Source organism: Falco naumanni, chromosome 5 (assembly GCF_017639655.2).
Source record: "Falco naumanni isolate bFalNau1 chromosome 5, bFalNau1.pat, whole genome shotgun sequence".
Lineage (NCBI taxonomy): Eukaryota > Metazoa > Chordata > Aves > Falconiformes > Falconidae > Falco > Falco naumanni.
The window spans coordinates 9,310,182-9,337,017 of record NC_054058.1 but is presented as its reverse complement, the minus strand read 5'-3'; the positions used below and the strand labels follow the sequence as shown (position 1 = coordinate 9,337,017).

General features: G+C 44.5%; 1 protein-coding gene across 2 annotated transcripts; it reads left to right on the top strand.

Moving 5' to 3' along the window:
- Window positions 1–1,693: 1,693 nt before the first annotated feature.
- YBX3 (Y-box binding protein 3) lies at window positions 1,694–25,375 on the top strand. 2 transcript variants are annotated; one of them, XM_040595610.1, is made up of 10 exons: window positions 1,701–1,883; window positions 2,043–2,075; window positions 5,773–5,836; window positions 7,439–7,472; window positions 12,380–12,469; window positions 13,066–13,188; window positions 19,035–19,129; window positions 23,492–23,663; window positions 24,320–24,420; window positions 24,859–25,375. In XM_040595610.1, the coding sequence occupies exons 1-9, from the start codon at window positions 1,808–1,810 to the stop codon at window positions 24,383–24,385; spliced, it is 753 nt and encodes a 250-aa protein (XP_040451544.1). In that variant the 5' UTR covers window positions 1,701–1,807; the 3' UTR covers window positions 24,386–24,420; window positions 24,859–25,375. The 2 variants fall into 2 exon arrangements, with proteins under 2 accessions (XP_040451543.1, XP_040451544.1); XM_040595609.1 differs by having other exon boundaries at window positions 1,694–2,075.
- Window positions 25,376–26,836: the final 1,461 nt, after the last annotated feature.

Genomic DNA, 26,836 nt, shown 5'->3' with positions numbered 1-26,836 from the left:
TTGTCAGCAAGAAAAGGAAAAATGAGACTACTCTGATTCTTGCGTTTTCTTATTATTAAAATAATGGAAAAAATAGTAGGAAACATTGCCAGTTTTCTACAAAGGAATGGAACAAAGCACAGTACGCTTCCAGAGCTCTATACTGTAAATTTTTGTTGAATGGGCTTTTCAATAAAACTCTAGAATTAACTTGAGGAAGAAAAATTAATAACTTCATTGAAAACAAATCTGATGTCTCAAGTGCATGCGTGTGTCTGAATTTTGGTAACACATTTGACTTAGCGTAATAAGCCTTCCTCTCAAAATTGATTCAAATGAGCAACCTCTTAGAAACTTTCACGTACCGTGAAAACGTAGAAGAACACAAAGTGATGTAATCTTAAAATAACGGAATTAACATAGAGCGGGGGATTAAAAACTGTGGGACCAAAAAGATTTTTTTTCTCTTATGTGTACAGTGGGATGCAGTGACGAGAACTGTAATAACAATTTCCACCCAGGGTTTAGAAGATGGTGTAAGTAATGGAACTGGGAGCAGCAATGCCCGTGTGGGTGGAAATACCTCCGAATGCTCCGAAAGCGTTTTGAATTTCAAAACAGCTCTCTAGCGCGTTACCAGCCTGCGGAGCAGCTAAGCCCCAGCCTGTTTGCCGCTGTGGGAGGGTCCGCGTCATAGCGTGTTCGTGGTTTTCTTTTGGCTCTGACATCTGTCAAAGCCAGGTTCAAGGTTCCTGGGGAGTCTCAGTGCGGGAGGCCTCCTCCAGTCCAGCCCACACAGCGAGGCTTCAGCCGGGGCTGCTTCGGGGCTGCTGCTGGCCGTGCTGCCCCAGGGGCGTTCAGCAAGGGGTGCCCACCACCGACCCTCACTTTTGTCCTGAGAACCATGAAGGAATTGGCCAGAAGCGGAGATCGGGAGGGGGTGCAAGGCGACCACCCTGCACGACGCGCTCCTTGAGTGCGCGGGTTCGCCGAGGAGCGAGGCGGAACTTGCGGAAAGCGAAGGCCGGTGCGTGAAGCCGCACCTCAGGCGTCGCTCTCGCCGGGCCGGGGGACACGAGGCCGAGGCGGCTGGGAGAAGCGGGGCGGCGGGCGGCCGGGCTGCCACGGCAGCGGGGACCCGGCCGGGGCAAGGAAAGGAGGCGGCAGCGGGACAGCGGGGGCGACGCGAGGTGTCACCAGCGGTGCAAACTGCGGGACGCCGCGGGAGAGGAAGCCCCGGCGCGGAAAAGCTGACAAGGAACGGCGCGGGAGTGGCACCGCCGGCGCGCGCACCGCCCCCTCCCCCCAGCACGCCCGTGTCTCCCCGAAAGCGCAGGGGCTCACGCGCGAAGCACCGGGCGGCGCCGCGCTCCCACGCGCCGCTGCGTCAGTGCGCGCGTACGGCCACCCACACGCGCACCCCGCGTGGCGAGGGGGGGTGGTGGGGTGCGGCTGCGCGCACCCACGGACAGGGATGTGCGTGCACGCGCGGCGCTCAACCCCACGCCGCCCCCGCGGGCACGCGCCCTCCTGTGTTACGCAGGCGGCCGCGTAAATATCCGCAGAGCGGCGCGCGCACGACCCGCCCGCGCGCCGCGCCTGCCCCACGCGCGCCGCCCCGGGGGAGCCGCTGGCCGCTGCGCGCCGCCCGCTCAACGCCGGCGCGGCCCCTTTAAATGCTAATGAGGCGGCGCGAGTGCCGGCGCCGGCCCCCGCTGACTGTGTTAAAACTTCGGCGGGGCCATTTTGGGGGCAGTAAGACCCAGCGCGGGCCCTAGGGACACCCGCCGCCGAGCCCCGCGCACCTACTCACCACCCGCCGGCCACCATGAGCGAGGCGGCGGAGACCAGCACCGCCAGCCCGGCGCCCACCGCGGCCACTACCACCGCCGCCGCCGCCACCACCACCGCCACAACAACCGCCGCTGCTGCTGCCCCGGCCGGAGCTCCTGCGCCGCCGCCGCCGCCCGCTGCCCCGGACGCCAAGCCCAAGAGCGCCGTCAGCGCCGCCGCGCCGGGCGCGGCTGTTGGTGAGGCGGCCCCGGGCGCTGCTGCCGCCGCCGCCACCACAACCGAGACAGAGAAGAAAGTGCTGGGTGAGCACCGGGCCCCGCGTCCAACTTCCCGGGGCACCTGCGGCGGGAGGGGGTTGTGGCGGGAACCGCCCCCCCCCTTCCCCGCCCTTTCCCCGCGGCTGTGAGGTGGCCGCGCCAGGGGGGCGCCGAGCGGTGCCTGTCCGGGACGGCAGCTCGGGGCTGGGCGGGAGCACCTGTGTTCAGCGGCGGCCCCAGCACCGCTTCTCCGGGGCCGGGCGGTGGTAGCGAGCGAAGTGCAGCCATGTTGAGGGTCTTCCTGGCACCTGCCGCCGGTCCCGTGCCCTGCGGCAGCAGCTCCCCTGGGGAAGGGGGTGCTGGTTAAACCCTGTGTGCCCCCTTTAATCCTAAGGTCTTTGCGCGGTTTTTCTGTCTGTCAAGATTGCCCCTTTAATAACGCGTCTAGGTTTAATGGTCGAGGTGTTTTGGTTTGGGTTTGTTTTTTTGGGTTTTTTTTGTGTGTGGGGTTTTTTTTTTTTTTTTTTAGCTTTTAGTTGATGGATAAAGAGGCGAGCAAAAGGCTGGGTTTGCCGTCGCCTGTGCTCGGGGCCGGCGAGTCGCGAGTGTGTTTGTATCGTGACCGAACAGGAACAACCTGTTGAAAAGGGCAGGGCCGCGGTGCAAACGGGGATGCGCCGTTTGTAACTGCGTAACTTTTAAGAGGTTAGTAGAGGCAGAGTGGAGGCTGACTGCTAGTGTCGAGTCCCGAAATTCCCTAAGGAAAGACACCTCCTGAAGGGAGAGACTGAGGGCTCAGTGCAGCACTTGGAGAAGCTGGGTGAAGGATTTCTCTGGTGCAGAGAGGTAGGAAGGGTTCTGACAAAACTGAAGCGGTAAGTACGGTTTGGATGACTTTCCCCTGTTCTGTTTGATTTATCAGTAATCAATCAAGGCACATCCATGTCTTTTCGTATGTCTGGCTGCTGCTTCTTGCCTTAATGTGGCATGTTTCATTCTTGATAATGTTTTTATCTTGCCTGCCTGTTGCTATTGCTTGGGGGGGGGGGGGGGGGGTGTGTGTGCAGGGGGAAGTGAAGGCACAAGTGCCTTTCCTGGTTTAGCAGGAGAAATAAAACCGCCACGGTATTTGGTTTTGCACACTGGCCTTCTTGCTAGGCAAGCTTTTTAGCAGGAGTTGTAAAGAAAATGATCATTGGTAATGCTGATTGAAAATGGGCTTATGTTCAAGTCTACCTCAGATGTCCTCGTTAATGGTCTTGTAATTATGTTCGCTTAAGTCTCTTCTTACAAAGATCCTATTAGAAGCAAGGTCTGATGCTTGCCCAGGGCATCCAAATGTCTGACTTCTAGGAACAGGGATAAAGGGTAGTTGGGTTTATCTTCTCTCTTGGTCACAGGGAGCTTTGGCTTTCCTTCTCAAAACTAATACAAAGGCTATTTTGTCACGTAGGAATGAATGGCTGATGATTGTTTCCTCTAATAGCATCAGAGTGCAGCATCTTGTGGAAATTATGTGGGCTTTCGCTTGCTGATGGGACAGGCGTCGTCATCGCATCAGCTACCTTCTCTGACTCGGTAAAACTGGTTAGAGTGTCCTCTGGGCTTGTCCTCCTCCTTGCCTGATCTCATCTCTACGACAGCTCAGGCTTAACAGTGGCTGTACTACCATGGCCACGTGGATGTGCAGTGTTGTGCTGTTGTGTTTGAGGTGCCCCTCCCCGCCCTAGTAGTGCTTAGAGGAGACTCTAAGGCAAGTGTGAGTAGGGAATACTATTTCCGCAGTAGTGTCTTGAGGAATATCTTGGAGATTCATCTCTCTTCTCTAGCAACTTGTGTGAAAGGAGCAGTTTAGCTCTGAAGCTGTGTGTGTGGGCATCCACTTAGTAGTAGCCAGCTGGCCATGTAGGGTGAGTTTTGACTACCTCTCCCTTCCACCAGCTTTCTGACTTGCTTGAGTGTTTTTGTCAGGCTTCCTAGGCTTCTCGCCCTCTTTCACATCTGATTGAAATAGGCCAACAGACTCAATAGCTATTTTGTGGGGGAATCAGTGGTAATTGGCCTTCCTTCTTAAAGCAGGCTAAAACCTGTGTGTGCCACTGGCACCTGTTTCTGTGCTTCCCCCTGTTTCTTCCCCTGTTGACTTGTCTTAGCACAGTGAGGTCTTGTATGTAGCCAGTGTCTTTGTGGTAGCAACAAGTGTCTGTACCTGGTGCTGTCCTCCTGAAATGAAACCTAAAAGCACAACTATAAATATTGATGCTAAAGACTTGTTGCTGAATCAGTGCTAGGCAGTGCAACTTGGGGGTTTTATCTCAGGAATGGATGCTGTACTAGTTGTAGCCCTTTTCTCTAGTAACTACCTCAGTTTTAACATGGTTTTGCTGTTCCTAAATGTTAACATTTTCTGCTAGAAAAGTATATTAAAGACAAACCTTCACTTCCAAAAGCGCAATGATAAATGGCCTGTTATTTCAGTAATAGCAACAGTAATACAATGAACTGCTATCAGTAAACGTTCCTGTTTTAGCTTTGTATTTGGGGAGGAGGAAGAGACTGCTCTTTACTTCTGTCATGGGGATATATAAGAATGGCAAGACTGCGTGGGACCAAAGGTCTGTCTAGCTCTATTGTCTTCTAGTGGGAGAATGTAGGTGTAGAGCAGATAAAAATTTACAGCATGTTCTTTATGCCTCTAGCAGAGTGGCTTGGACTTTTGAAGACTGTCTCTAGACTATTTTCCTTTTAGTTCCTCTTGGGTTCCTCCCACCCCCCAAACACGAGGTTTTTAATAAGCAGTCATCTCTAGGTGATTAGACCCTTTTCAAATAAGTACTATGTAGATTGCTTAGATAGTTGTGGTCATGTTATTGTGATAAGTAACATCTATGGAAGTCTAGAGCCCCAAATTCTCCCTTTCCTATAGGTTTGAAAAGTACAAATTTGTGGTCTCCACCCAGTTGCTGAGAGGGAAGGAGAGGTTGAACTATGTCTGTTGCTGTTGAGTTCCTCCCACACGTTCCTATACGTTGGAGGAACAGGTTTCACCAGATCCTGTAAGACTCTGCAGTATGGCTTCTAAGTCAGATGCTGTTTTGGTGTTGAGACAGAAGCTTGTCTTGATCCTAGAAGCCTTGGAACCTAGAAGTAGGGATAGAGTGGGACACAAAAAAAAAAACCAACCCAAACCCAGTGTCTTGCAAGGTTTCATTTGATTAGATTGATCTTGAAAATGCAAGAAAGCCCTTGTCCAAAAGATGGATGTGCTGCCTCTCCACTTGAGAAAGTTGCATGGTGCTTGATAACTGCTGCTTTGACCAGTTCTGGTTTCCAAGGAAGAAAGAAAGGGTAACTGTGTGAAAGAGGACTTTTAAACAGCTTTCTTTGGCTATGTTTCGTGTCTGGCTACTAAGCTAAAGAGAACTGATGAATGGCAGTACGATTTTCAGCTTCGCTGCCCTTTTCTGGGACAAGAAATAAAGAAGGGATGGATGGCCAGTTCTGAAAATAGAGCTGGACTTCATTCTAGATGTAGTGTGAACTCTTGGCTGAAGAACAGCATGTTAAAACTCTGCTTCCTGCTACTGCATTGGTATAAACTGTAGCAGGAGATGAAAGTACACTTTAAGTGTTAAGGCAGCAGAATAGGTCTTATTGTGACTTCATGTGCAGGTATGAAAGTATTTTTGTAACATTCTTGTACTTCCTTATGTTTTAGAGTAACACTAACTTTTTGTTTCAGCCACCAAAGTTCTTGGCACAGTCAAGTGGTTCAATGTCAGAAATGGATATGGCTTTATCAACAGGTATGTTTAAATTATGATAGTTGAATGTACTGTACTAAGACTCATGGTACAGATAATAATGCCATTCATTAGTAATTGCAGCGGAGACCCAAGGACCTGGCTACAACTTCCTGCAGTTGATAGCCGGATTTTGCCAGGCATTCAACAAACTCTGGTATCATCCCCTCCATTGAAGGTTGTGTGAATGGAGAGAAAATGGAAAGGGTCAAACTCATAACAAATTTGGTCTGTTATTTGTTTACTCGGTCTGCATCTTTAATGAACTGTATAGTCTTCTATGACTGCCTGCCTGTTTTTTGAAAAGTGCAAGTAAGGTTGGAGTATGAGGGGAAATACTCTTGGATTAAAACTCTGGTGTTAACTAATAGGACAAAATACCTACTCTAAATATACTTTGACATGCTCTGATACCACCTAACTGAAGATATTCTAGACCTGGGTTCATAGAAGTTCTCTCTATATTATTTTTTTGCTCTGAACATGAGCAAACCTCTGAATGGCATTAGTAATGCAAATATCTGTAAGTGATATTGATCACACTCCAACCTTAGGTACACGAGACCCCTTCTTCCAAGTTGGAGGAAACTGGCTTTTAAGCCCTTAAACCTAACAGATACTCCAGCCTTTTGCTTTATGAAAAACAAAGCTCCTGCATGGTGAATGCTTGTCTTGTAGAAGATAACACCTGGCAAGTTACTTTGTTCTGCAAGTCCTTGAACTGTTACACAGCAGGTAGATTTGGGCAAGTTGGACAGCATAGAAAGGGGCAGAAGAGCCCCTGTTTTATGGATCTGAAGTCAGTTCTGATATAGTCTCTGGAGACTACTATCCAGTGTTAGGTAAGCTTAGAAAAGCTTGAATTAGTAAGTACTGTAATTAAAGGCTTCCATAGCAGTTGCTGTGAGAGCCTTCAGCTGGATATGTTGTATTAACTTGTTAACTTTCTTCCTAAACCAAAGTTTAATATTACTTTGGTCCAGCACAACAAGCTTTGGGTTATGCATTATCTTTGCAAACTCCTTGACCCACCTGTTCCCTCTACGGAGAAGGAATTGAGTGAACATACAGCAGTGTCTAGGCTGGCCGGCCTAATCCAGACAACCTCATGTTTGTGTCTGGATCCCCTGCTAGTGGACTCTCCTAACACCTCTTGTGCATGGCTGCTTTGAGCCTTCCTGAAAGGAGAGCTCTGTTAACAGCTGTGGCAAGTCCTGTTGATAGTCTTGCTTGACCTCTGGGATAACAGCTCAGGTTGCAGCCCCTGTGGAAGCTTTTTTTGGGGGATGGAACAGTGGAAGGCAACCAACCCAGTCATTAACTGTGCCCTGTGTCAAAACAAAATATTGGACACTTGCCAGGAGATTATGGAGAGCCTCCCCCAGTCCCCTCACCCTTCTGGAGGATGAGGAGTCCTTTCTGCTGTCAGGCAGATGACCCTGGAAATTCAGAGCAGGGTCTTGGTAGCATAGATTTAAACAGAATGTATGGAATTCAGGAGATGTACTAAAGGCTGGGGGATGGAGGGTTTCGCTTGTGAAGTCAGGGACTTCTATTTAAGTCTCTTAGTCTATACTCTTATGACTTCTCACTCTCTTTTCACAGAAATGATACCAAAGAAGATGTGTTTGTTCATCAGGTAAGACAGCAGTAATTGTACTTAAAGATGTGCACTGTGGTAGGCTTCTAACGTAACGTTCTAAGGCGAAGCCAGGATAAGTTTGGGTGTCTGTTCCAGAATATTTACTGCAAATGCCTTGAATGGACATGTGTGAATTTTTTTTCCTTCTGTCTGGAGTTATAACTGAGGGAATAGATATTACAACCCTTCATGCTTTCTCTTATCTGCTCTGATTTAAACACTAAAAGTTGTTTGGGGGTTTTTGGGGTGTTTTTTGTTTGGTTTTCCCTCATCTGGGGAGATGACTCTTTTCTGTAAATGCTTTGCTACTGGTTGTCTGTCCTTCCCCACCCCATTTCCTCATGCTCCTTGTGTGTTCTGTTTCTTCCTACCCTCTTTGTTTTCAGGTCTGTTCTGTCTGCCCTCCCTGGTATTGGAGGGAAAGTGATCTGGGCTGGCTTTTGACCAGCCTGGGTTGCCATCAGCTGTTGCTGCATGAGACAGCTGCTGTCAGGGAGAAGAGGAGGGAGGCTATGTGCCAAGTGTGCCCAAGCAGAGAGAGGTTGCTCAGCAGCTTGTCATTGGTTAACTTCCCTTGAGCTGTCAGTAGGCTGTTCTAAGTTTATACTATGACTCTCAGATCGCAGGCAACTAATGGGGGAGACGGAGGATGCTGTTTCTATGCTAATGTAAACTGAATAGTTGGCTTGGATCTGGTTTTGCATCATCTGAGACTTCACCAGAAAATGAAATACTGCCCCTGGAGCTTGTCCCATATAAAATGCCTGCAGGCCCATGCCATCCTTAAAAGCATGAACTTTGTAGCACAAGTAGCAGTATTTCTATCAAATGTAACCAGGAAACTTAAGCTCAAGAGCTCATCACAGAGGACCAGTCTATGTAGTTGTGTTAAACATGCTAGTCAACGCTGAGAGGTAGTTTAGTTCCTATGGCTTCATGAATAAATTGCCTGTTTCTCTGGTTCAAGGGGTATAGACCAATTATCCCAAAATGGAGGAAGCTGGGAAGGAATGAGTCTAGTGCTTGTAATGAGCAAAGGTGATATTGGAAGTGTGTGCAGTACACATTCCTGGTTCAGTTGGTGGACTTCAGAGCAAGAGCTCTAATGCATGTACTGAGTTGTAATGGTCACTCTCCTTAACGACTGTGTGCTCTGTGCATGCTGATACAGATGCTGCATCTGTGGCCTGGTGAGAGTGTGTCCAGAGGAAGGTGGAAAGAGTTACAGTAGCAGAAAAGTGTTCTGGATAGGCAGGACTGTAAAACTACCTGAAAGGCAAGTGAAGTATCCTGTGGGAAGATATCCTGGAAAGTGTTTGTTGTGCTGATGACATATAACATGGATCAGTGTTATTCTGCTTGGGAAGGCCACTTGCAGAGACCCAAAGAGTGAAGGCCAACAGCAAGCTAGTATTAGCTGTGGTGTTTTGTCTCCTTCACCTGTGGAGAAGGTTATTCACCCAAATGTAAACTGGGGTGACAGGGTGTAGTTTATTTCCTATCTCCTGTGAATGAAATACTCTCAGAGTAAGCACCGAGGAAAACTGGCTTGTGGTATTTCTGAAACATCATCGTGTGCAAGCCTGCAACGAATTAACCCTCGTGGTGGGCTGTGCATGGCAAAGGAGATGCTTCTGCCTCTGGCCTTGGTTGGCCACAGTTGGGTGTTCCTCAGCTCTTCCATCTCGAGCCGTTCCTGTATGTGAACGTGCTCGCTACCAGAGCCTGGGGCGTTCTGGCCAGAGCTCCTGATGGGGCCGCCCAGCAAGGGAAGCAAATCCATGGTTTAAGCAAACATCCTGCTGTGAGCTCCCTCTCCATGCCGGTTCTGCCCCTCCTCCCTGCGCCTGTCCCGGGAGGGGCTGGATTACATGCCTAATCCCTTCAGAATAAGGCTGACCTAGTTGAATAGATACAGCCTCCTCCCTGCCCTCCCCCGCACGCATCCGCAGTGGGGAGGGAACAAGCCGATCTCATGATTGGAATGGGGGTTAACGCTCGGGTGTCTGACTATTGGATGCTATTTATAAACCTAGTACAGATTAAAATGCTTTTCTCTTTAGGGCATGCATGGCTTGCTTTGAATTAACCCTTTGTTTTGCGGGGGACCCAAGCAGTGCTTTGGGGAAGGGCGGTTCTTCACCTGCTTTGTCTTGCTTGTATCCTTGTCCAGTTGGTTCATGCAAGGTGCTGTCTAGGGCACTGTGTCAGTTAGAGGTGGTGTGAGCATTAAGGACCGATGTGATCCACCACGTGGAGTGTGTCTGGGGAGGGGGGAGGAGGGTCTTGCAATTTAACACCATTGTAAGTGTCAGTAGCCAGAGATGTCCAATTTAATTAGGCATAGCTTGAATCAACAAGCCCGTGAGGAGGAGTTAATCTCTTCTGCTGCAGAGGTCTTTTTCTTTACTTTGCTGGATTGCATTTGTTGTGCACAGCCTGGTGTACATGCACTGATAACTGGTGTAACAGATTTTTGGCTATAGCTGCGATGATGCTGGATGTGCACATGGTGTGGTGATATGAGGATATGGAAAGAACTCTTCCAAACAAAATACTGAACTAGCTCTGAAGACTTAGAGCTGTCTGTTCACTAGTGTCCCCTTGGGAAATGAAGGGCTTTGTCTTAATTGTTGAGTGCTGTCTGTGTTAACACAAAACATCTCTTTTGAATCAAAGAAGCTGGAGCCTGCAGGATACTGGGGAACAGTAACAGGGAGAAGAGAGCTCTCTCCCCTCTGGATATATAGAGTAAAAGTCTTTTCATCAATCTTGTAGTTTAGGCTTGTTAGAGGCTTATTTCAGCAACGTTTACCTGCAGCTGAAGTAGTAAGCAGTAGAACCATGTAGTTTCTGCTCTGAATTCTAGGACTTAAAAATGATTCCTGGTTGCCTTTATGAAACAAACCCCAGCCTACTGTGTGGCAGCCTCTGTCTCCTGTTGGCAGCATATTCAATTGCAAATCTGAACTTCTGATGCTTCTTTTCACAAAGCTGGAAAAGAGCATGTGGAATCCTGTTGAATTTATCTTCCATTACCCTTCTTCGAGGATGTTTGAGGAGCTTCACTAATCTTAAGTAAACCTGCTCCTGAAAAGAAATCTGGTAGTCCTTTCTTCCCCTGCACTTAAAAGGAAGGGGAAGGAGCTTGAAATACAGCTTTGACATCTGTCATATGCAGAGGAAAAATCTTGATTTTGAGTCAGTTGTCTCAATGCAAGTGGTGGTGAAAGAATTAAACCCCTGATCCGCAGTGAAGATTATTATTTTAGTATGAATATACAGCACTTAAGGAAAAACTAGCACTTCAGCTGATCTTAGAAATGGGGCAGTTATACTAATAGGTCAGCAGAAACAAATGAAACTGTCGTAGCTGATGGTGGGAGTCTTTGTTTGCTAAATTCCCCAAAGAATTCACTTGAGCAGCTTGTTTTCTTCCTGTATAAAAAAACCTCCACAACCACAAAAACAACAAAACAAACCCCTCTTGGGTTGCCTTTGCTTTCCTAGCAATAATATCTACACTCTTGCATTCTTCCTTAAGCCTTTCAGGGACACTGCAGGGTACAGGGAAAGGTGTGGCTAGATGTACAGCTAAAAGGACATGCTGGCCTGTTGCCTGAGACAAAGGGGACTGTATTCAGCAACAATGAGACTACTTTTCCTAAACTGGTCAAGCTCAACTTTAAACTGATTAGAACTTTTCTTTCAGTGGGAAATATTTTTGTTGACTGAATGAATTTAGTTGCCATGCACAGGCAGCAATTCAACTGATTGTCAGCTGCCCGTTTTTCTTGAACTGCAGACAGATATGACAACAGTCTCTTCTGTTTCTGCCTTGCATCCCATTTCTTAAGCCAGACTTGTGCCCTGTATTTCCATGTGTGCTTCTATCTACTGGATCTGCACCTGCCTCCTTCACACTAACAAGATGCCTGTACTGGGGAAACAAAGTTAATTGGCCTTTAGTAATCCAGAAGAACTTCAGTAAAAAGTCTGCTACTTGAGTGGCTTGTACAATGTGTGCGTTTTGGTGGTGGTTGGTTTTTTTTTTTCTCCCCCAGCCTCTTCCAGTTTGTGTACTCTTACCTATTGAACAGATAGTAGGCTTGTCTTGCTAACAGCCCTTGGTGGAATCCTAGAAATACTCTACAGAGGAAAAGGCCTCTGTAGTTTAGACAAGCTAAAAATCACTCCAGGAGGTTTGAGTGTTCCTGTGCATCTGATGTTTTGATTCAAAGCCATGTTGTTATAATTTGGGATTTCCACCTAGGAGATGACTAAAACTGTGATTGTCTGTTCTGGTACTATTCCTTTGTGTGTTAGGGACTTGGCTTGATTTGGGGGAGGGGGTTTGTGTATGCGCTTAGGTAAAATAGTCATTTATGTTACACCACAGTTGTAGTAAGTCTTCTTTAGTTGCTATGAGTTGCAATGGTACTTTATACCTATATATAAACTACTTCATATTTAATGCTATTTTCTATGAAAATGCTCCTGGTCTTAAGTTCTCTGTAGATGGTCTACAGGTCCAATGACTGTGCAGACATGAGTCACACTTGCTGCTGGAGCTGCCTTGGTACAGCTTGCAGGAGATCAAATACTTGGTGTGAACTCTGTTTATACAGAAACATGTAATGATCTGGATATTTAGTAGGATTGGCAGAGGGGTTCCTGGGGCAACGGCTGATTCTTAAACTCATAAATATTGAGAAAGGAGTAAACCTTGACTGAGTATTGAAGGGCCTGTGGAATGAAAGATATACCAGTGTGCAGGGTGAATGCTCTGGTGTGTAGAGTTGAGATTGTAGCTGAAGAGTACTGTCCTTACTACCTCTACAGGGCTAGGAATGTAAGATAACTAAGAGACAAAATAATACATTTTTCTGTATCTCTTATTAAAGACGGCGATAAAGAAAAACAACCCACGGAAATACCTGCGCAGTGTTGGTGATGGAGAGACTGTAGAATTTGATGTGGTCGAGGGAGAGAAGGTGAGAGATCATGGATACTTAGGGATGTGCTCCAACAGAGTTAACAAAATTGTAGTGAGATGTAACACAGAACCTTAGCTGTGTATCTGGTATTTTTGTCTGTTACATTAATCCCTAGGGTGGGTGGCATTCATACAGCTTTTCTGTGGAAGATCTGTTTTTAAAAGGCTTCATTAAAAAGTACTTCACAACACTAACTATGTTCTAGTGCTTCTAGAATCTGTAATTCTTACTTGATAAAGCATTTGAAGCTTGTAGCCTGCCCAGTAATCGTTAAGAGGCATATATTGCCCTGAAGAATTTGTCTTGGGGTCTGGTAGCTTAATGACTGTAAGAACCTTCAAGTTCTTCTACATTCTCAAACATCTTTTGAGGTTTTGTGAGTTGTGTGTTTGGGTTTTTTTTCCCTCTGAACTTAGCCTGGCTAATAGGGTCTTAACTCATGATTGTAATTTTTGGTTATGAGGTTGAGAATAACAAACCTGCTCTTGCACTGCATGGGGGGAAAGGAATCTCTATAGCGTGGAACTGATAGAGAAAAGCCTCTTTCCTGTGTTATCTTTTCCCTGTAGCTGATGGTTCTTTTCTTTTCTTAGGGTGCAGAAGCAGCTAATGTCACTGGTCCAGATGGAGTCCCTGTAGAAGGCAGCCGCTATGCTGCAGACCGGCGCCGCTATCGACGTGGCTATTTTGGCCGACGCCGTGGACCACCTCGAAGTGTAAGTTTTATTTCTTAAAGTGGTGGTAGTCCTACCTCCTCAGCAGTCTTCTGAATTCCCCTTATGAGAGGGGACTACTGGTTCAGCACTGGCATATAGTTAAGCATTGACAGCTTAAAAAGTTGTAAGTAGTGTTCAATAATATTCTGGTTTCCCCTAGCACGTCACTGATGTCGAATCTGACATTTTCTATTATTGAGTACCCTTTAGGCCCATCCTTGGCATGTCTTTCTATAATGTGTTAAAAGCATCTTTTTGGGTGTTAAGGTATCTGTGTGAAGAGTAAACACAACGAAGCGAGACACCTGAGTGGTTTACCATGCTCTTTACCTGAAGCAAGCTGAAGTATGTATATGACCCTAAGTAATAAACCAGAACTTGGAAGGGTTACTTGGAAAACAGCACCTGGTTAGAAGTTCATTGCTTTTGCATGGCATGGTAGTAGTTTGACCAAATAGCTGAAACCTTCATAGGCCTCTGCCTACAGCAGTTCAGTGTAAAGATAATGCTTTTTTTTTCTTTAAACTAGCTACACACCACTGTTCAGAATATCGGCAAGGTTTCCTAAGCTACTTCCCTGCAAGTTTTTGCAGAGGGAAAAGTATGAGATAGATGGTTGTAATTCTAGCAGTTACCACTCCTGTCCACATTGTGCTAAATTGGTGCCTGGAACGATCCAACAAACTAGAACATACTCCAAGCTTGATTAGCTTTTCTTTAAGAGTCTGTGATCATCACTTGCAGAAATATGTGAATAATGCAGTATGAGCCCTGGTGGAAGTCTCTGCCCAAGCAGCATAACTTCTTTTCTACAGAGTTGACAGCATAGGGGCAAACAGAGCAAGTGTTGTGAAACCCTTCCTTAAAGCCTAGCTGTTTACACTAGCTATCATGAGGTCTTTTCTTTAATCCTGCTGGATACCGCTGAGCCTTAAATACATGAAAAGTGTTCTTTCTGAGTCCCTTGGAAATGACTGGAAGCTTGTGCTGGTAACTGATTACTTATTACAGAGTATGTCTTTGTTTTTGTGGCAATACAGTTTGCAGCTTCAACTTTCATGCTAAGTGGCAAAGAACTAGGATACTTGGTTTTGTTCAGCTTTTTGATGTTCCTGGTCTTATCTGTTCACTTGCCAGCCACCTACGTTCCAGTACTGATTCTGTTTCCTTTTGCCTTGCCAAGATTAAAATCTCAACCTTTTATTGGGAGTGAATGCTTTAGTTGGTGGTTATCAGTGTTGTCTTGGAACTGCTTTAGATCTTAAATGAGCAGGCATATCACAGCTTAGACAGCGCTGTGTACTGATGAGTATGGAAAGCGGCTATTTCTTTCTGCCTGAAGAGCAATGAGACGCAGCTTGAGCACAGGGAACATTCAGTCTTGGGGTAGTCATGCTGGGACATGTTCTCTTGGATGTCTAATGCAAGCTGATGCAGCTAAAAACCTGGCTTGCATGTGGCCCTAACACACTTGGATCCTGGTACCTGAAGGTCTACGCGAGGGAGGAAAAAACTGTGATAAAGTGATATTTCCTTTCCATGTTTGAGCTCAGTCAGGAGTTCCTTGTGCAGCCAAAGCTGATGTTCTGCTATGCCTGCTCAACTTGCTGCACATTGCAGTGGACCCTTCTTGCGTTCTGAGCCAGTTTCAAGTGCAGTCAGTTCTGCTGGGCCTTCTTACCCACTTGCTAGTTGCCTGAACAAGTCAAAGCTCTGCTTTAAGGAAGTCTTTGCAGGGACTGTCCTTGAAGTTGTCGTAGTCTAGGTTGGTGAAACCACTTAAACTTGTCCAGGTATTCTTGTCATCCCCTATGTGCTTGCTTTCATAGATCGTTTGAGAGTAGAGTGAATCCTCATCTGAAACTAGCAGTATATTCTGTTGGAGATTTTTAACTCTCAGCAGTTTCTTCACATTGAAACTGCATGTCTGCTGCATTTAGAAAGATGCTTCTGGTACCTTTTTTCTTTAACACTTTCATTCCCATGTGTGGAAAGAGGAATGAAAGGTAGCAGTGTTTGTGAGCCATAGCAGTATTTGTACACTATTCTGTATGGTCCCATTAATGGGTGCATTAAAGGTTGTGCGCCTCTACTTGAAGAAATGTTTCCAGCTAACAGCCGTGCAGGTTATTTCTGAGACAGGTGTGAGTTGCTGAAGGTATGGCACTCTTGGGCTGTCTTTGCTGAAAGGAGATTTACTCAGCTGCAGTTGACTCTTGCTGCACACCTGAAGGAAGAGGTTTTGGTGTACCCAGGCCTGCCATGCATAAAAACCTACTAGGCTGCAGAGATGAAAGGTGTCCGTGCCAATCCTGTATTTATGGAGCAGGGGGGAAGTCTTATTTGTTAAGGTGACTTTTGACATCGTGGCCTCCTAGGTTTCAAGAACTTCTAACTGATGTCAGTTAGCAGCTCCACTCCAGCTTTGTAGTGCAACAAGAGTCTATTTCTTCTCCCTCACTGGCATGGTTTAAAGCAAACTAAAGGTGCTATCCTTTGTTTGCCACAGTAGCTCAAATGTGCCTGTACTGTGTCTTAAGTTACTGAGTCTGTTTTTTGAACATGTCACATTGTGTGAATTTCTCAGCAGTGAAGAGAACCTTGAGGAATCTGAGGTATTTAATCAGCTCCAGTGGAACTGTGTCTGGATTGCATGGAAAGTTCTGTGGAAAGTGGAAGTACTTGTTCATATCAGAAAGTTCTTAATTGTATCCACTACAGAAAAGAGGCTGTGCTCTTCAGTAAACTGCCAACACAGTCATGGCATGGAGCTGTAGTGAGGATGTTAGTACAGTGAATCATGGAATAGCCTTGAGAACTGATGATGGCATCATGTAGATACTGTGTGTGTCACTAATAGAGGAAGCCTCTATACTAGTGGGTCAAAAAATAAGCAAAAGAGTTTGAGAGCTGTTTTATAGGCTGATGCTATTTCTTGTAGAGAAGAGACCTGAAAAAATTAATAGTATTACACAAAAGCTAGAAACTGATCTGAAGCAATGTACTAACAAAGGAAGAAGTTAGGAGAAGCAGATGGGTAAAAAGCTCATTGCAGTTACTGTTAATGCTTACAAAACTCTTCTTTGGGAGATGGCAGTAATATTTTGTACATTTTTAGGGTTAGAGAAGTCTGTGCAAGATCTTCATAGAGAATCACAGCCTACTTGCCTATTTTGTTCTTCAGAGGAAAATGTAGAGTGCAGCAGGCCAGCTTCATTCATTTGTCCTTTAGGATAACCTAATCTCTTGTTAGAAGGTATCACATTGAGCTGGAAGGTTCCTGTGGAGGAGATCGTGAAACAGGATCATGTATGTGCTAGACATAGTGTGATGCTTTTAACAGTAAAAATGAAGCTTGACTAATAAATGAATCTAATGTACTTACTGTTAGTGTAGTGAAACAAGACCTCAAAGCTTAGGTACTGTTTTCTGGTCAAATTGCATCTGTTTGAGTGACTTCTAATAGCATAATTGTTTTATTTTGGAATTGTACTTCACTTCCAGCCAATAGACCTAGATCAATTGACAGTGATATAATGTAATGTGTTAATTGAGTTTTTGTGGTACTATAGAAGATGCAGGAAATTATCAGGACTTCTGGGCTAAGCAATTCAGATGCTTTGCTATTCTGTTTTAAACTGATTAAGCCAAACCCATTTAAAATACTGACATAACATTCAGCTCAAGATGAATAGGAAAATGTTGAAATTTTCTTGTAATGCTTCATCAGGTCTAGTCACTCTTTCCATCACTACAGGAGATGGAGTCTTTTATGTGAGATTCTGATGCAGCCCTCTGTAGGGAGGAGTGGGCTTGGGCTCTGCCATTAAAAACATGTAGAAATTCAATACTGCTTTTTAAAGAGCTGTGAATGTGATCCTGACTGTCAAGTGCTATAGGAGAGCTTTGGCTGATCAAAAATATTGTTGTGTGTCCCTCCCTACAATTGGGTTGGTTGAGGCTTTGTTGATTTTGGCAACATTGCCCCTCCGACAAGACCTACTAGGCCTTCATGGTTCTGTACTTCTGGCATTGTAGCACTAGAACTGAGTGCTGATTTCACGTGTGCTTGCTCAGAAATCCTGGAGAAGTGATGATTATGCTGGAACATGTTCAGGATTGCTTTAGTTTGGCATCCTCTCTTCCCTTCACATCTTGTTGTTCTCCCGTTTCTGTGCTTTGCCAGTCCTCACGTGAGGAAGAGAGTGAGAGGAGAGAGTGAGAGCATTAGATTATTGCTTCACAAATGGCAAACCTCAAGACATGAATCACTATTGCCACATGCAATACTGGCAGTGCTATTTCTTACTTTACTGTTGGAAAAAATTCTGACTACCCATCACAGGTCTATTAAACTGTAAACATCCTGATACAAACAGGACAGATTGGTATTAGAAAGCAGATGTAAGTAGTATAATACTGTTGTAAACTCAGAAGCATAGTTTTCCATTTGGTTTCTGAGTCTCTCGAGTACTTCTCAACTTCTATCAGATGCTACCTGTTACTACTGTCTACTTAGTCACTGGGAGTTCCTGTGGATATTTAGTTATCCTGATCAGTTTTATACGTGAGAGACCATAATGGATAACGTTATTTGTGGTTTTTAAATTGAATTCTGATTTATCTCAACTCAGCAGCTGACCCTGTCATATCGTTAAGAATAGCTGGTATAGCTAGCTCTAGGTACAGCATGTGAAATATTCCAGCTGCATTTAGGCCATGTCTTTGTGCTTTTTGGAAACTTGGAAAGCTACAGAGTGCTTGAAATTAATGCATTTGGAGGGTATTTTCCTGTAGAGAGAAGAGAAGATTGTCCAGGTTAGTCACTGAGGTTCACTTAACTCCCTAAGGTGTTAGAACCGACAGCACTCCAGCCTTTCTAAATGTTAATTATCACAATATCTTAGCTAAAGAGAAGTTCACTGCCCATGCAATTACCTGAGATATTCAGATAAAATAAAGCAAAATATGGTGGTGGTTAAAATAGCTGTGCAGAATTGGAAAGAGACCTGTCAAACCTAGAGTAGGAAACAAGCTTTCTGACAGCCTTCAGTAGTCTACACTATCAGATACAAAAGATGCACTTCTGTTTCCAGAGTTCTTGTTAAATTCCTCCTTTTAAAGGAGGATAGTACAATGGGAACTGAAAATCATCTAATGACTTATAAAATGGACAGTACTGATGGCTGGCATTTAAAAAAAACAAACAACAAACTAGATGAGAAAAAAAACCCTGAAACAAATTGAAATAAACTTTATCGTTCCCCTTTACTTGTTAACTAATAACCACTGCAATGAAAATGATTGTGTAGAAGAGTATTTGACACTATGTAGTACAGGTTTTCTACCTTTTAAATTTCTTGATTTATTTTTTCTGTGGTGTGGGGCTTTGTGTAGAATGAAGCCAGAAGTGGTCTCTGGCAAGTCTGTGCATGATGTCTGTTAGCTTTGTGAATTCAGAAGTGTCCTGATCCATAGCTGCCTCTCCGTAACACATTTACCCCTTACAATGCAGTGTCATGACTTGAAATGCACTTCCATGCACATCAGAACTGTGAGGTTCCCTGCTGTTCTTGGCAGACAGGGAGGAAGTATTGTGAGGTAGCCTCCTCATCTATTACTATGAGGAGCAAGGACAGTGTGATTGACTCTTGTTCTGTTCTGCTCTACTCTTACTTTTGTCTGTATTAAAGCCTTTTGAGTATCTGCTGCTTTTTACTTGATATGCTGGTGCTTCTGTACTGATACACTGTTCTTGAGCTTGTGTTCAGATCACTGGGCTTAATATATTGCCCATGAAATAAGGTAACACTTCATCTTTGCCTTCTGTTTTCTTTTGGTTGTAGGGTGGTGAGGGAGAGATGAAGGATGGGGTCACAGAAGGAGGACAACTTCATCAGCAAGTCCATAGGAACCCTACCTATCGTCCCCGCTATCGCAGGTTTGTACTGTTTCCTTGTTCATCATTACATTTGGATGCTTTTGTGATCTATGCAGGCTTCAGTAAGAGCAGGAAGCTGTATTCCCTAGTGTTAATGTGTATTCAGGTGGGAGAAACATTTTAATTAGTAGGAGAAAGGTGAGCCACAGGAGTAAGGAAACAACCATAAATATTTTTTTTTAATGTGCTTATATGTTGCTCAGAGCCAGGAATAGGTCTAGAAAAGGCAAATCATTCTTAGGATTCTCTTACCTCTCACAGTTGAGCAATGTACTGAAATAAGTTGCAGGGTCCATGTCTTCTCAGCTGAACTCTTAGGCTTTCCTAGACAAGTAGTGAATCCAAACCCCACTTGATCTGGGACAGCTAGGCCCACCATCTGCAGGGGCAAGGGTGTGCTTTATAACTTTTCTTGTGAACTGCAGACAGTAGTTTCCAATTAAGCACTGAACTAGTAGCTTGTGCACATCCAGCTCGCTCCTGAGTGTCATGCAGGCTTGGTTTTATGCACTGGTGCTACTTGTAGGTACAGAGGAAAGCCTACTGTTCAGGGAAGGCTGAAGTTGTATCCTATCTCTTACAGGCTGTTCAACTTTATGATGGCACTATAGTTACCTTGTAGCATCCTGTGCTAGTGGAGGGTATTGCTGTCAGTTAAGAGATAAAATTTAAGTTCATTGAGGGCTCCTAAATGAGAGGGTAACAAAATAGGATTACTTAAGTGGCTCTTGCTAGGACTTTTGGAGAAAAGGAGTACTATAGATACAGGAGAGCTTCTGGAATAATAAGATAAAGCTTATCAAAATGATTGAAGGGCCGGGGGGAATGTGTTAAGTGTAGAAGTGGCTGAGGAGTCTGAGGCTGGGAGAAGAGACAAATGAAGACTGATATAGAGGTCCTCCAAATAATGAGTAGCATGGAAAGGATGGATGAGATTTAGTTTTGTTATTTCTTCTGATGATGTGCAGAATCAAACTCTACAACTCTCCTGAAGTTACAAAACAGGTATGTTTATTGCAGCACCAGGTGCAAGGGAGATCACTCCTCTTAACTTGCATGCAGTTTCAACTAGCAGTCCGATATTTATTATACAAAGTCATGCATATACATAAGGTTTCTGAACATTCAGAATCTCCTCCCTCTGGTGCCTCTTCAAGATGTACTTTTCATCTTCTTGGGCAGTTACCTGAAGTTCTTGTTTATCTTTGCATACATTAGCAGTCTTTGTTATTGAGTTTGTTATCTTAAAACATCTGCTGGCTAACGATTAGTCCTTCCTTATTGTCCACTCTAAACATGTAAAGCTAATACATGCCCACTGGGCTGGTTTTAATCTATATCGGCATGATCTCTGGCAGGGGATCCACCTTCTTCGGGGTGGGGGCCATTTGAGTAGGAAGTCGCTGATCTCTTATTATTACTAAACTATTACTACCACAATTATTTTACTCTAGTCTTTCTTTTAGCAGTTAGCATGTCCTTGTCAGAAGGCTCCTTATTTACATTCTTGTTGAGCTCATCTACATCAGTACTAACTGGCCCTTCTTGAAGTGGGTGTTAATGTTTCTGTTATCTATGCAGTTTCTGTCTGCAGCAGAGTTCTAGTTTTTTTCACTATATCTCTGATAAAACCCCAAAACCTAACAAGACCTTGAGGAGCATTCAGATGAAGGAAATAGGAGACATGCTGAAAAACCAAGGGAGGTTCATAAAACCACAGGACAGCTGAGGCTGGAAGGGACCTTAAAAAAAATAATCTGGCTGACCCTTTTGTGGGAAAGGGAGCCTAGGTGAGACTATAGCACCCTGTCCAATCACATCTTGAAAGCCTTCAGTGGTGGGGACTCTACCACATTCCTGGGGAGGGTTGTTCAAGTAAACTATTTTTCTCACTGTAAATCTTTATTGTATAAAGATGACACCTGTCCTGGTGCAACTTGTACTTGTTGCCCCTTGTTTTCTTAGTGTGGCGCCTTGTGAAGTGTCTGTCCTCTTTATAGCTGCCCTTCAAGTACTGGAATACTGTGAGTTCCCTTCTAAGCATTCTCTTCTCCAGGGAGAAAAGACCTCACTCCCTCAGTCTTCCTTCATAGGTCAGTTCCTCCAGCCTTTTGATTATCTGGGCCCTCCTTTGGGCTGTATCCAGTCTATCTCCTTTTTGAATTGTGTGGCCTGATAAGTGCAGAGTAAGGTGGGATGTTGACATCTCTCTTTGCTACTAATGTCTCTGTGGATGCAGCCCAGAATCCATTTGCCTTTGCTGCAGTGGTGCACTGCTGGCTCATGCTCAGGTTGTTGACTTGGGTTGTTAAGCGTACAGCAGATTTCTGGAGCTTTTTGCCATAGGATGTTGGTTATGTTAAAAACTTGGACACTAGTCAAATAACTGGAAGAGGACACCATTGTGATATCCCTGAATAGGCAAACTCTGTCTGGCTCAGGAAATCCCCAGTGTGGAAACCAATTAACTGGCAGCTGGGAGGCTGGAAAGTAGGCTTCCTTATCCTTATTTTGCCCCTAGGGATTCACAGAACTGGGGTAAATGAACACTTGGAAGACCTCGTAGACCATGCTTACATTCTTAGTAAAGATCACTTTGAGTTCACATGAACACTAACACTTTCTGGTGGGATATGTGGAGAAAGTTGCTGAGTCATCAGTATTAGTCATACTTTAAACTGGCCAGCGTAGGGTTGCTTTCTTTGTTTCCCAGCCTCTGCACTAAGGGAACAATTCCATAGCCAAGGAATTTGGTGTGGTTAAGAATACCAGTGTGAAATAGTTAGCCTCTGACTATCATACCTTTTGAGATGTTGCTTTGCTTACCCCCCCCACCCCCAAATTCCTTTCAGTAGAAAAGATTACTCAGATTCTTGGTTTCTTGTGAATTGTTTTATCTTGGAAGATGAGTGACAAGTTAAATAAAACACTGGATTACTTTCACTGGTGTTCTTTGTAAAACATTGACGTGGTCCTTCACAATATCCTTCTCTCTAAATTGGAGAGGGATGGATTTGGTGGGTGAACTGTTTGGTGGATGAGGAATTGGCTGGATGGCCACATCCAAAGGATAGTGGTCAAGGGCCTGATGTCCACGTGGAGATCAGTGATGCCTGATGTCCCTCAGGGGTCTGTATTGGGAGCAGTACTATTTAATTTCATCAGTGACATAGGCAGTGGGATTGAGTGTCGCACCCTCAGCGAGTTTGCAGGTGACAGCAAGCAGAGTGGTGCAACTGAGACACCTGAGGGTCAGGATGCCATCCAGAGGGATCTGGACAAGCTCAGGAAGTGGGGGCATGTGAACCTTGTGAGGTTCTACCTCTACTCAGAGCTTTTCTATCTGTGAATATTTAAGTTGTCTCTCCTATATTGGATTGTGGGCAAAGGGGTAGTACTGCTGCTTGTAGGGATCTGAGCTGAATAAATTTTATTCTTGAAAGTCATCATTAGCATAGGCAGTCAGGAATAGCACCACACCAAGTACAGCGAAGCATCTGAGCTTTTGCATGCCATGTGGGTGAATCACAAGCTGGGTAACTTGCTTATGGCTAATGAGAATTTATGCACTTCTGATGCTTTTTTCTTCTATAAGAGGTATGATATATCCTGTATGAGTGCAGAATGCTTCTGTTTGAGTTAACAGGTAGATAATTGCTTGCATTTACAATCCAGTCACTTTTATGTTGGATTCTTTTGGAAAAAAGTAAATTAGCTTTTGGGACTAGATAGCAGTAGATCAGGTAAGCCAGCTAATGGGAACTAGATACTAGGCAGTTACTTTGTCATTGCTTTCAGCTGTGTTTTGACAGTTTATAAACACACTTTGTTTATACTGGAAATGGGATGAAATGCTCTTGCATACTTCAGGAACATAGACTTGATAGCTTAGTGTTAATGAGGTCCAGCTTGCCTGACAGATACATGCTATGCTTTTTCACGTGGTCAGGAGGGGCAACATAAAGCAAAGAGTGAAGATTCAAGAATGGCTTACAAGGTGGATTGAAATTGCCAGTGATTGCATCATTAACTTTGAATAGGACTGGGCTGGCATATAGCTATGCCAAGGCTAACTTGGCAGAATCAGCCTGTGTGGCCATTACTGGCTTGTTTCTTTTCCTAGCCAGCAATTCAGATGGGCTAACTACACCTTTATTGTATGACAGACAGTAGAATATGCTGATGTAGCTTCAGCAGTGAAGAGACATCCAGGTTGCTTCTTTCCCTTCCAGCTATGTGCCAGCCAAACTCCAGAGGGGTGGTTTGCTAGCATTCAAAGTTGTTAAAGATGGTGCTTGGTTAGAGAGACTTTTGCTGGGCTAAAATTATGGTAGTTTAATCTTTATTTTTCTCGCTCTTCAGAGGGCCCTCGCGTCCACGCCCTGCCCCAGTGGCTGGAGAGACTGAAAATAAAGAGAACCATCATGAGGCCAATGCTATGAGTCAGCAGCCGCTTCGCCGTGGGTATAGGCGCCCATACAACTACCGGCGTCGACCTCGTCCACCCAATGCTCCAGCTCAGGATGGGAAAGAGGTGAGCGTGCTCCTGGCAAAATGTGGCAGAGACCAAGGTTTGGATAGGGTGAATGCCCAAGACCTTCTGTCCTGTGGGAGTGTTGATTTAAGTGTATTTTTGGTGTGCTGGAGGAGTCTGATGGCCAGAGTCCAAAGTGCTGTTGGTTGAAGGTAGCTGGTTTCATTGCCTGTTCCTTGTTGCCTTCTTTGAGAAGGAACAGCTTCTCTTAAGTGGAACCAGCAGGGGGATAGGGATGGCTTCTGGATAGTTTGTAACTGCAGTGAGACTACAACAAATATTTTCAAAGCAGAGAGAAACAGCTGTGTGTTCCAGCTTCCTCAAACCTTCAGTCTGTATGTGGTAGAAGAGATTTCAAAGCTCCAGATCAATTTCCTGAACTGCTTGAACCAGATGATTTCAGGGAACTGTTTGCAAACCCAGATTTTACCTTAATGAGGAAAGACTTTCTTGTTCTATATATCTACTTGATGTGGTCCACTGACAGAATCTGCTGTGTAATACTTAGGCTTTAAGGTTTTTCCTATAGTTTATATTTTCTGAGTATTTGTTTTCCATGATTATTTTAAAGCCTGGGTTATGCTGGCCCCACCACTGAACAGAGGAAGGGTCTGGAGGTCGGCCTTTGCCTATAACAAATGTTTGTTTTGTCTCAGACAAAGGTGACTGAAACACCTACTGAAAATCCTGCTCCAGTGACTGAGCAGAGTGGTGCTGAGTAATGTCCGGCTCCCCAGGCACCTTTATCATCCCTCAGGTAAGGAATATAAATTTAGTTGCTGTTCTCAAACTGAAGCAGCACTGTGTACACTGCTAGGACTTGGACTCTGGCCACATCCCCTTATGTGTGGCTAGATACTTCCAATAACTTCTGGGTGCTAGATAGGCAAACCAAGAACAGTCTGCTGCTTTTTCTCTCTGTCCTCTGCCTTGGTGTCTGTATTTGTTGCAAAGTAAACTTTTGCTTTATAATTCTGATTTTTCAGGGAGAATATCTGGTCTATGTAGCAATAGCATCTGCTCATGAGTTAGTAATGTTTTGCTTTAGGAAGATAGTGTACTCTCAGCTTACGGACAGGATATAAGCCAGTTACATTTATCCTGTCTATTATAAAACTCCCTTTCCACCTGACATACTACCTTTACAACAAAATGAAACTTAAACTGCATTTTCTTAAATATGGTTCTTTAACAGGTGTCCTAAAATACAACTCAAAAGTAACACCAAAGAAACACACAAGCAATAAATTGTCAACAGTGATGATGAAAGCAAAGATCTGAAACATCGGAACTTAAAACAAAAAAATACCAGCAGCTGAGATCCAGGGAACGCCTGCAAGATAGATGCATGAAGAGAAGAAAAGAGAGCGAGATTCAGAAAGAGCAGCCTCCCCAGTTTCAACAGTAACTGTGGGTTTTTTTTTTTTCCAGAATGTCACTGTTTCACTAGTATTGAATTTTTCGATTTTTCTTTTGGTAAACTAAAAAGGGAAAAAAAACCAACCAAAGAACTGAAATTGAAATCAGATGCTTTTTTTATTGGATGCTGGTGCTAAACCTCCCAGGTGTGGTGATTTTTTTTTTTCTGTGCCAGTCCTGTTTACTGCAGGACACGGGGAGGAGAAACTTCCGCTTTCCTTGGTAAGATCTATTTGAAACTGCAGCATGGGTGACGTTCCTCACAAATAAAAGTTATTTCAAATACAAAAAAACCCTGTCTTAGTATGTTTGTTCATGTTTACTTTTAAAATAACTCATGATTTTAGCCTTGCTGCTTTAGCGTTTATATGTGAAAATGAGATCTGCCCCTTTAGTATTTGCTGATGCATCTTTTCTAAAAAATATGCTGGATGATAATGTGCAAGGAAATAGCCAGGTTAGGTGGGTCTATTTCAACCCAAAACAACTTCTGCAAAGAAATTGCATAATGGAGCTATAACCTACAGTGAGTGTCCTCTCTGCTTTTCTGGTGCAACTGGTATTAATGGTTGGGTTTGGCTGTAACCATCTCGTGGTAGGAGTTACTGGGATATTATTTTGCTCATCTGTTTCACTAGGCTTTTGTGTTCTGTAAAGAGCAGAATCCAAGCGTGGAGACTCCTGCTGAAAAAGATGAATGAAGTGGCAGTTACTAAGGTCTTTCAAGCTTCTGTGCAAAAATAATGGCAGTATGCTTTATCAGCCTCTCCACTTCTCTCTATTTGAAACCAGTAAAATCTTTGCACCTGGGCCATCTTCTCTAAGTACTTAGCTGTCTTACTAATGGGTGTGTCTTTCTAATGCTTCTCCCTAAAACTTGGATGTCTTGCAAGTGTTATCATCTACTTCCAGCTGTTTAATATGGGTGTATTTTTTCAGCTATCTTGTTGGACTAGAGAATGAAGGACACAACATTTCTCACATTCCTGCCTTGCAGTTGCCGTTATCCAAACCTTTGAGTATTTGTTTACTTAAACCACCTGTTTCTGTTCTTAGCTATGCAACCTTTACCCAGCCTTTAATGAATAACAATTCATGTAAAATCCCTTGGTCTGGAGCAATACTGTAACTGTACACATGTAGGACTGAATGACAGTAGAGTTCTTGGCAGGTATTTTCTGACCGTGTCTCCTCTAGTTTCCCTGTTCTTGCACACTAATAATAATTAAAAATTGTATGAGGTTCTCTGGAAACTGTTTCTCATGTTACTTCTTGGGAAATGAGAAGTTAGAGGGAGCGCAGTGGATAACTGCTCCAAAGCACTTGGCTTCCCACTTCTGAGAAGGTGAGGAATTTGCCTTTGCCTTGAGGGGTGGCACAAGGTTTAGTGATGCATGAGTTACATCTGCCCGCAGCTGACTGCACCGGGGATTTCCTGCTTGCTTTTGCAATGAATTGGGAACCTCTAATGAGGTGTGAAGTGAAAGCTACAGGCTTGGTTCAGGAAGGAGAATTCTTCTGACTCCCTTGAGTACATACACTTGCTGCATTCACTGCAAGCTCGTGTAGTGTAACCTGCCATTGCAGCACTGGATCACGTACACAGCAGTTCCAAAAAGTACATTGAATCAAGGATTGCTGTGAGACTTGAGTTTCTGAACCAAACCTGGTAAGCTGTAGACTGGGACATGTGTTGCAATGGACATGGCGGTATTCTAATGTCTTTCCTTGGAGAATGAATATGGCTGTTGAGA

Excerpts from the sequence above, each read along its gene's own strand:
- YBX3 (XM_040595609.1), top strand. The coding sequence starts at position 1,808 with ATGAGCGAGGCGGCGGAGACCAGCACCGCCAGCCCGGCGCCCACCGCG. Across the intron at positions 2,076-5,772 it reads GACAGAGAAGAAAGTGCTGG|CCACCAAAGTTCTTGGCACA; the intron begins GTGAGCACCGGG and ends TTTTTGTTTCAG. Across the intron at positions 19,130-23,491 it reads TATCGTCCCCGCTATCGCAG|AGGGCCCTCGCGTCCACGCC; the intron begins GTTTGTACTGTT and ends CTCGCTCTTCAG.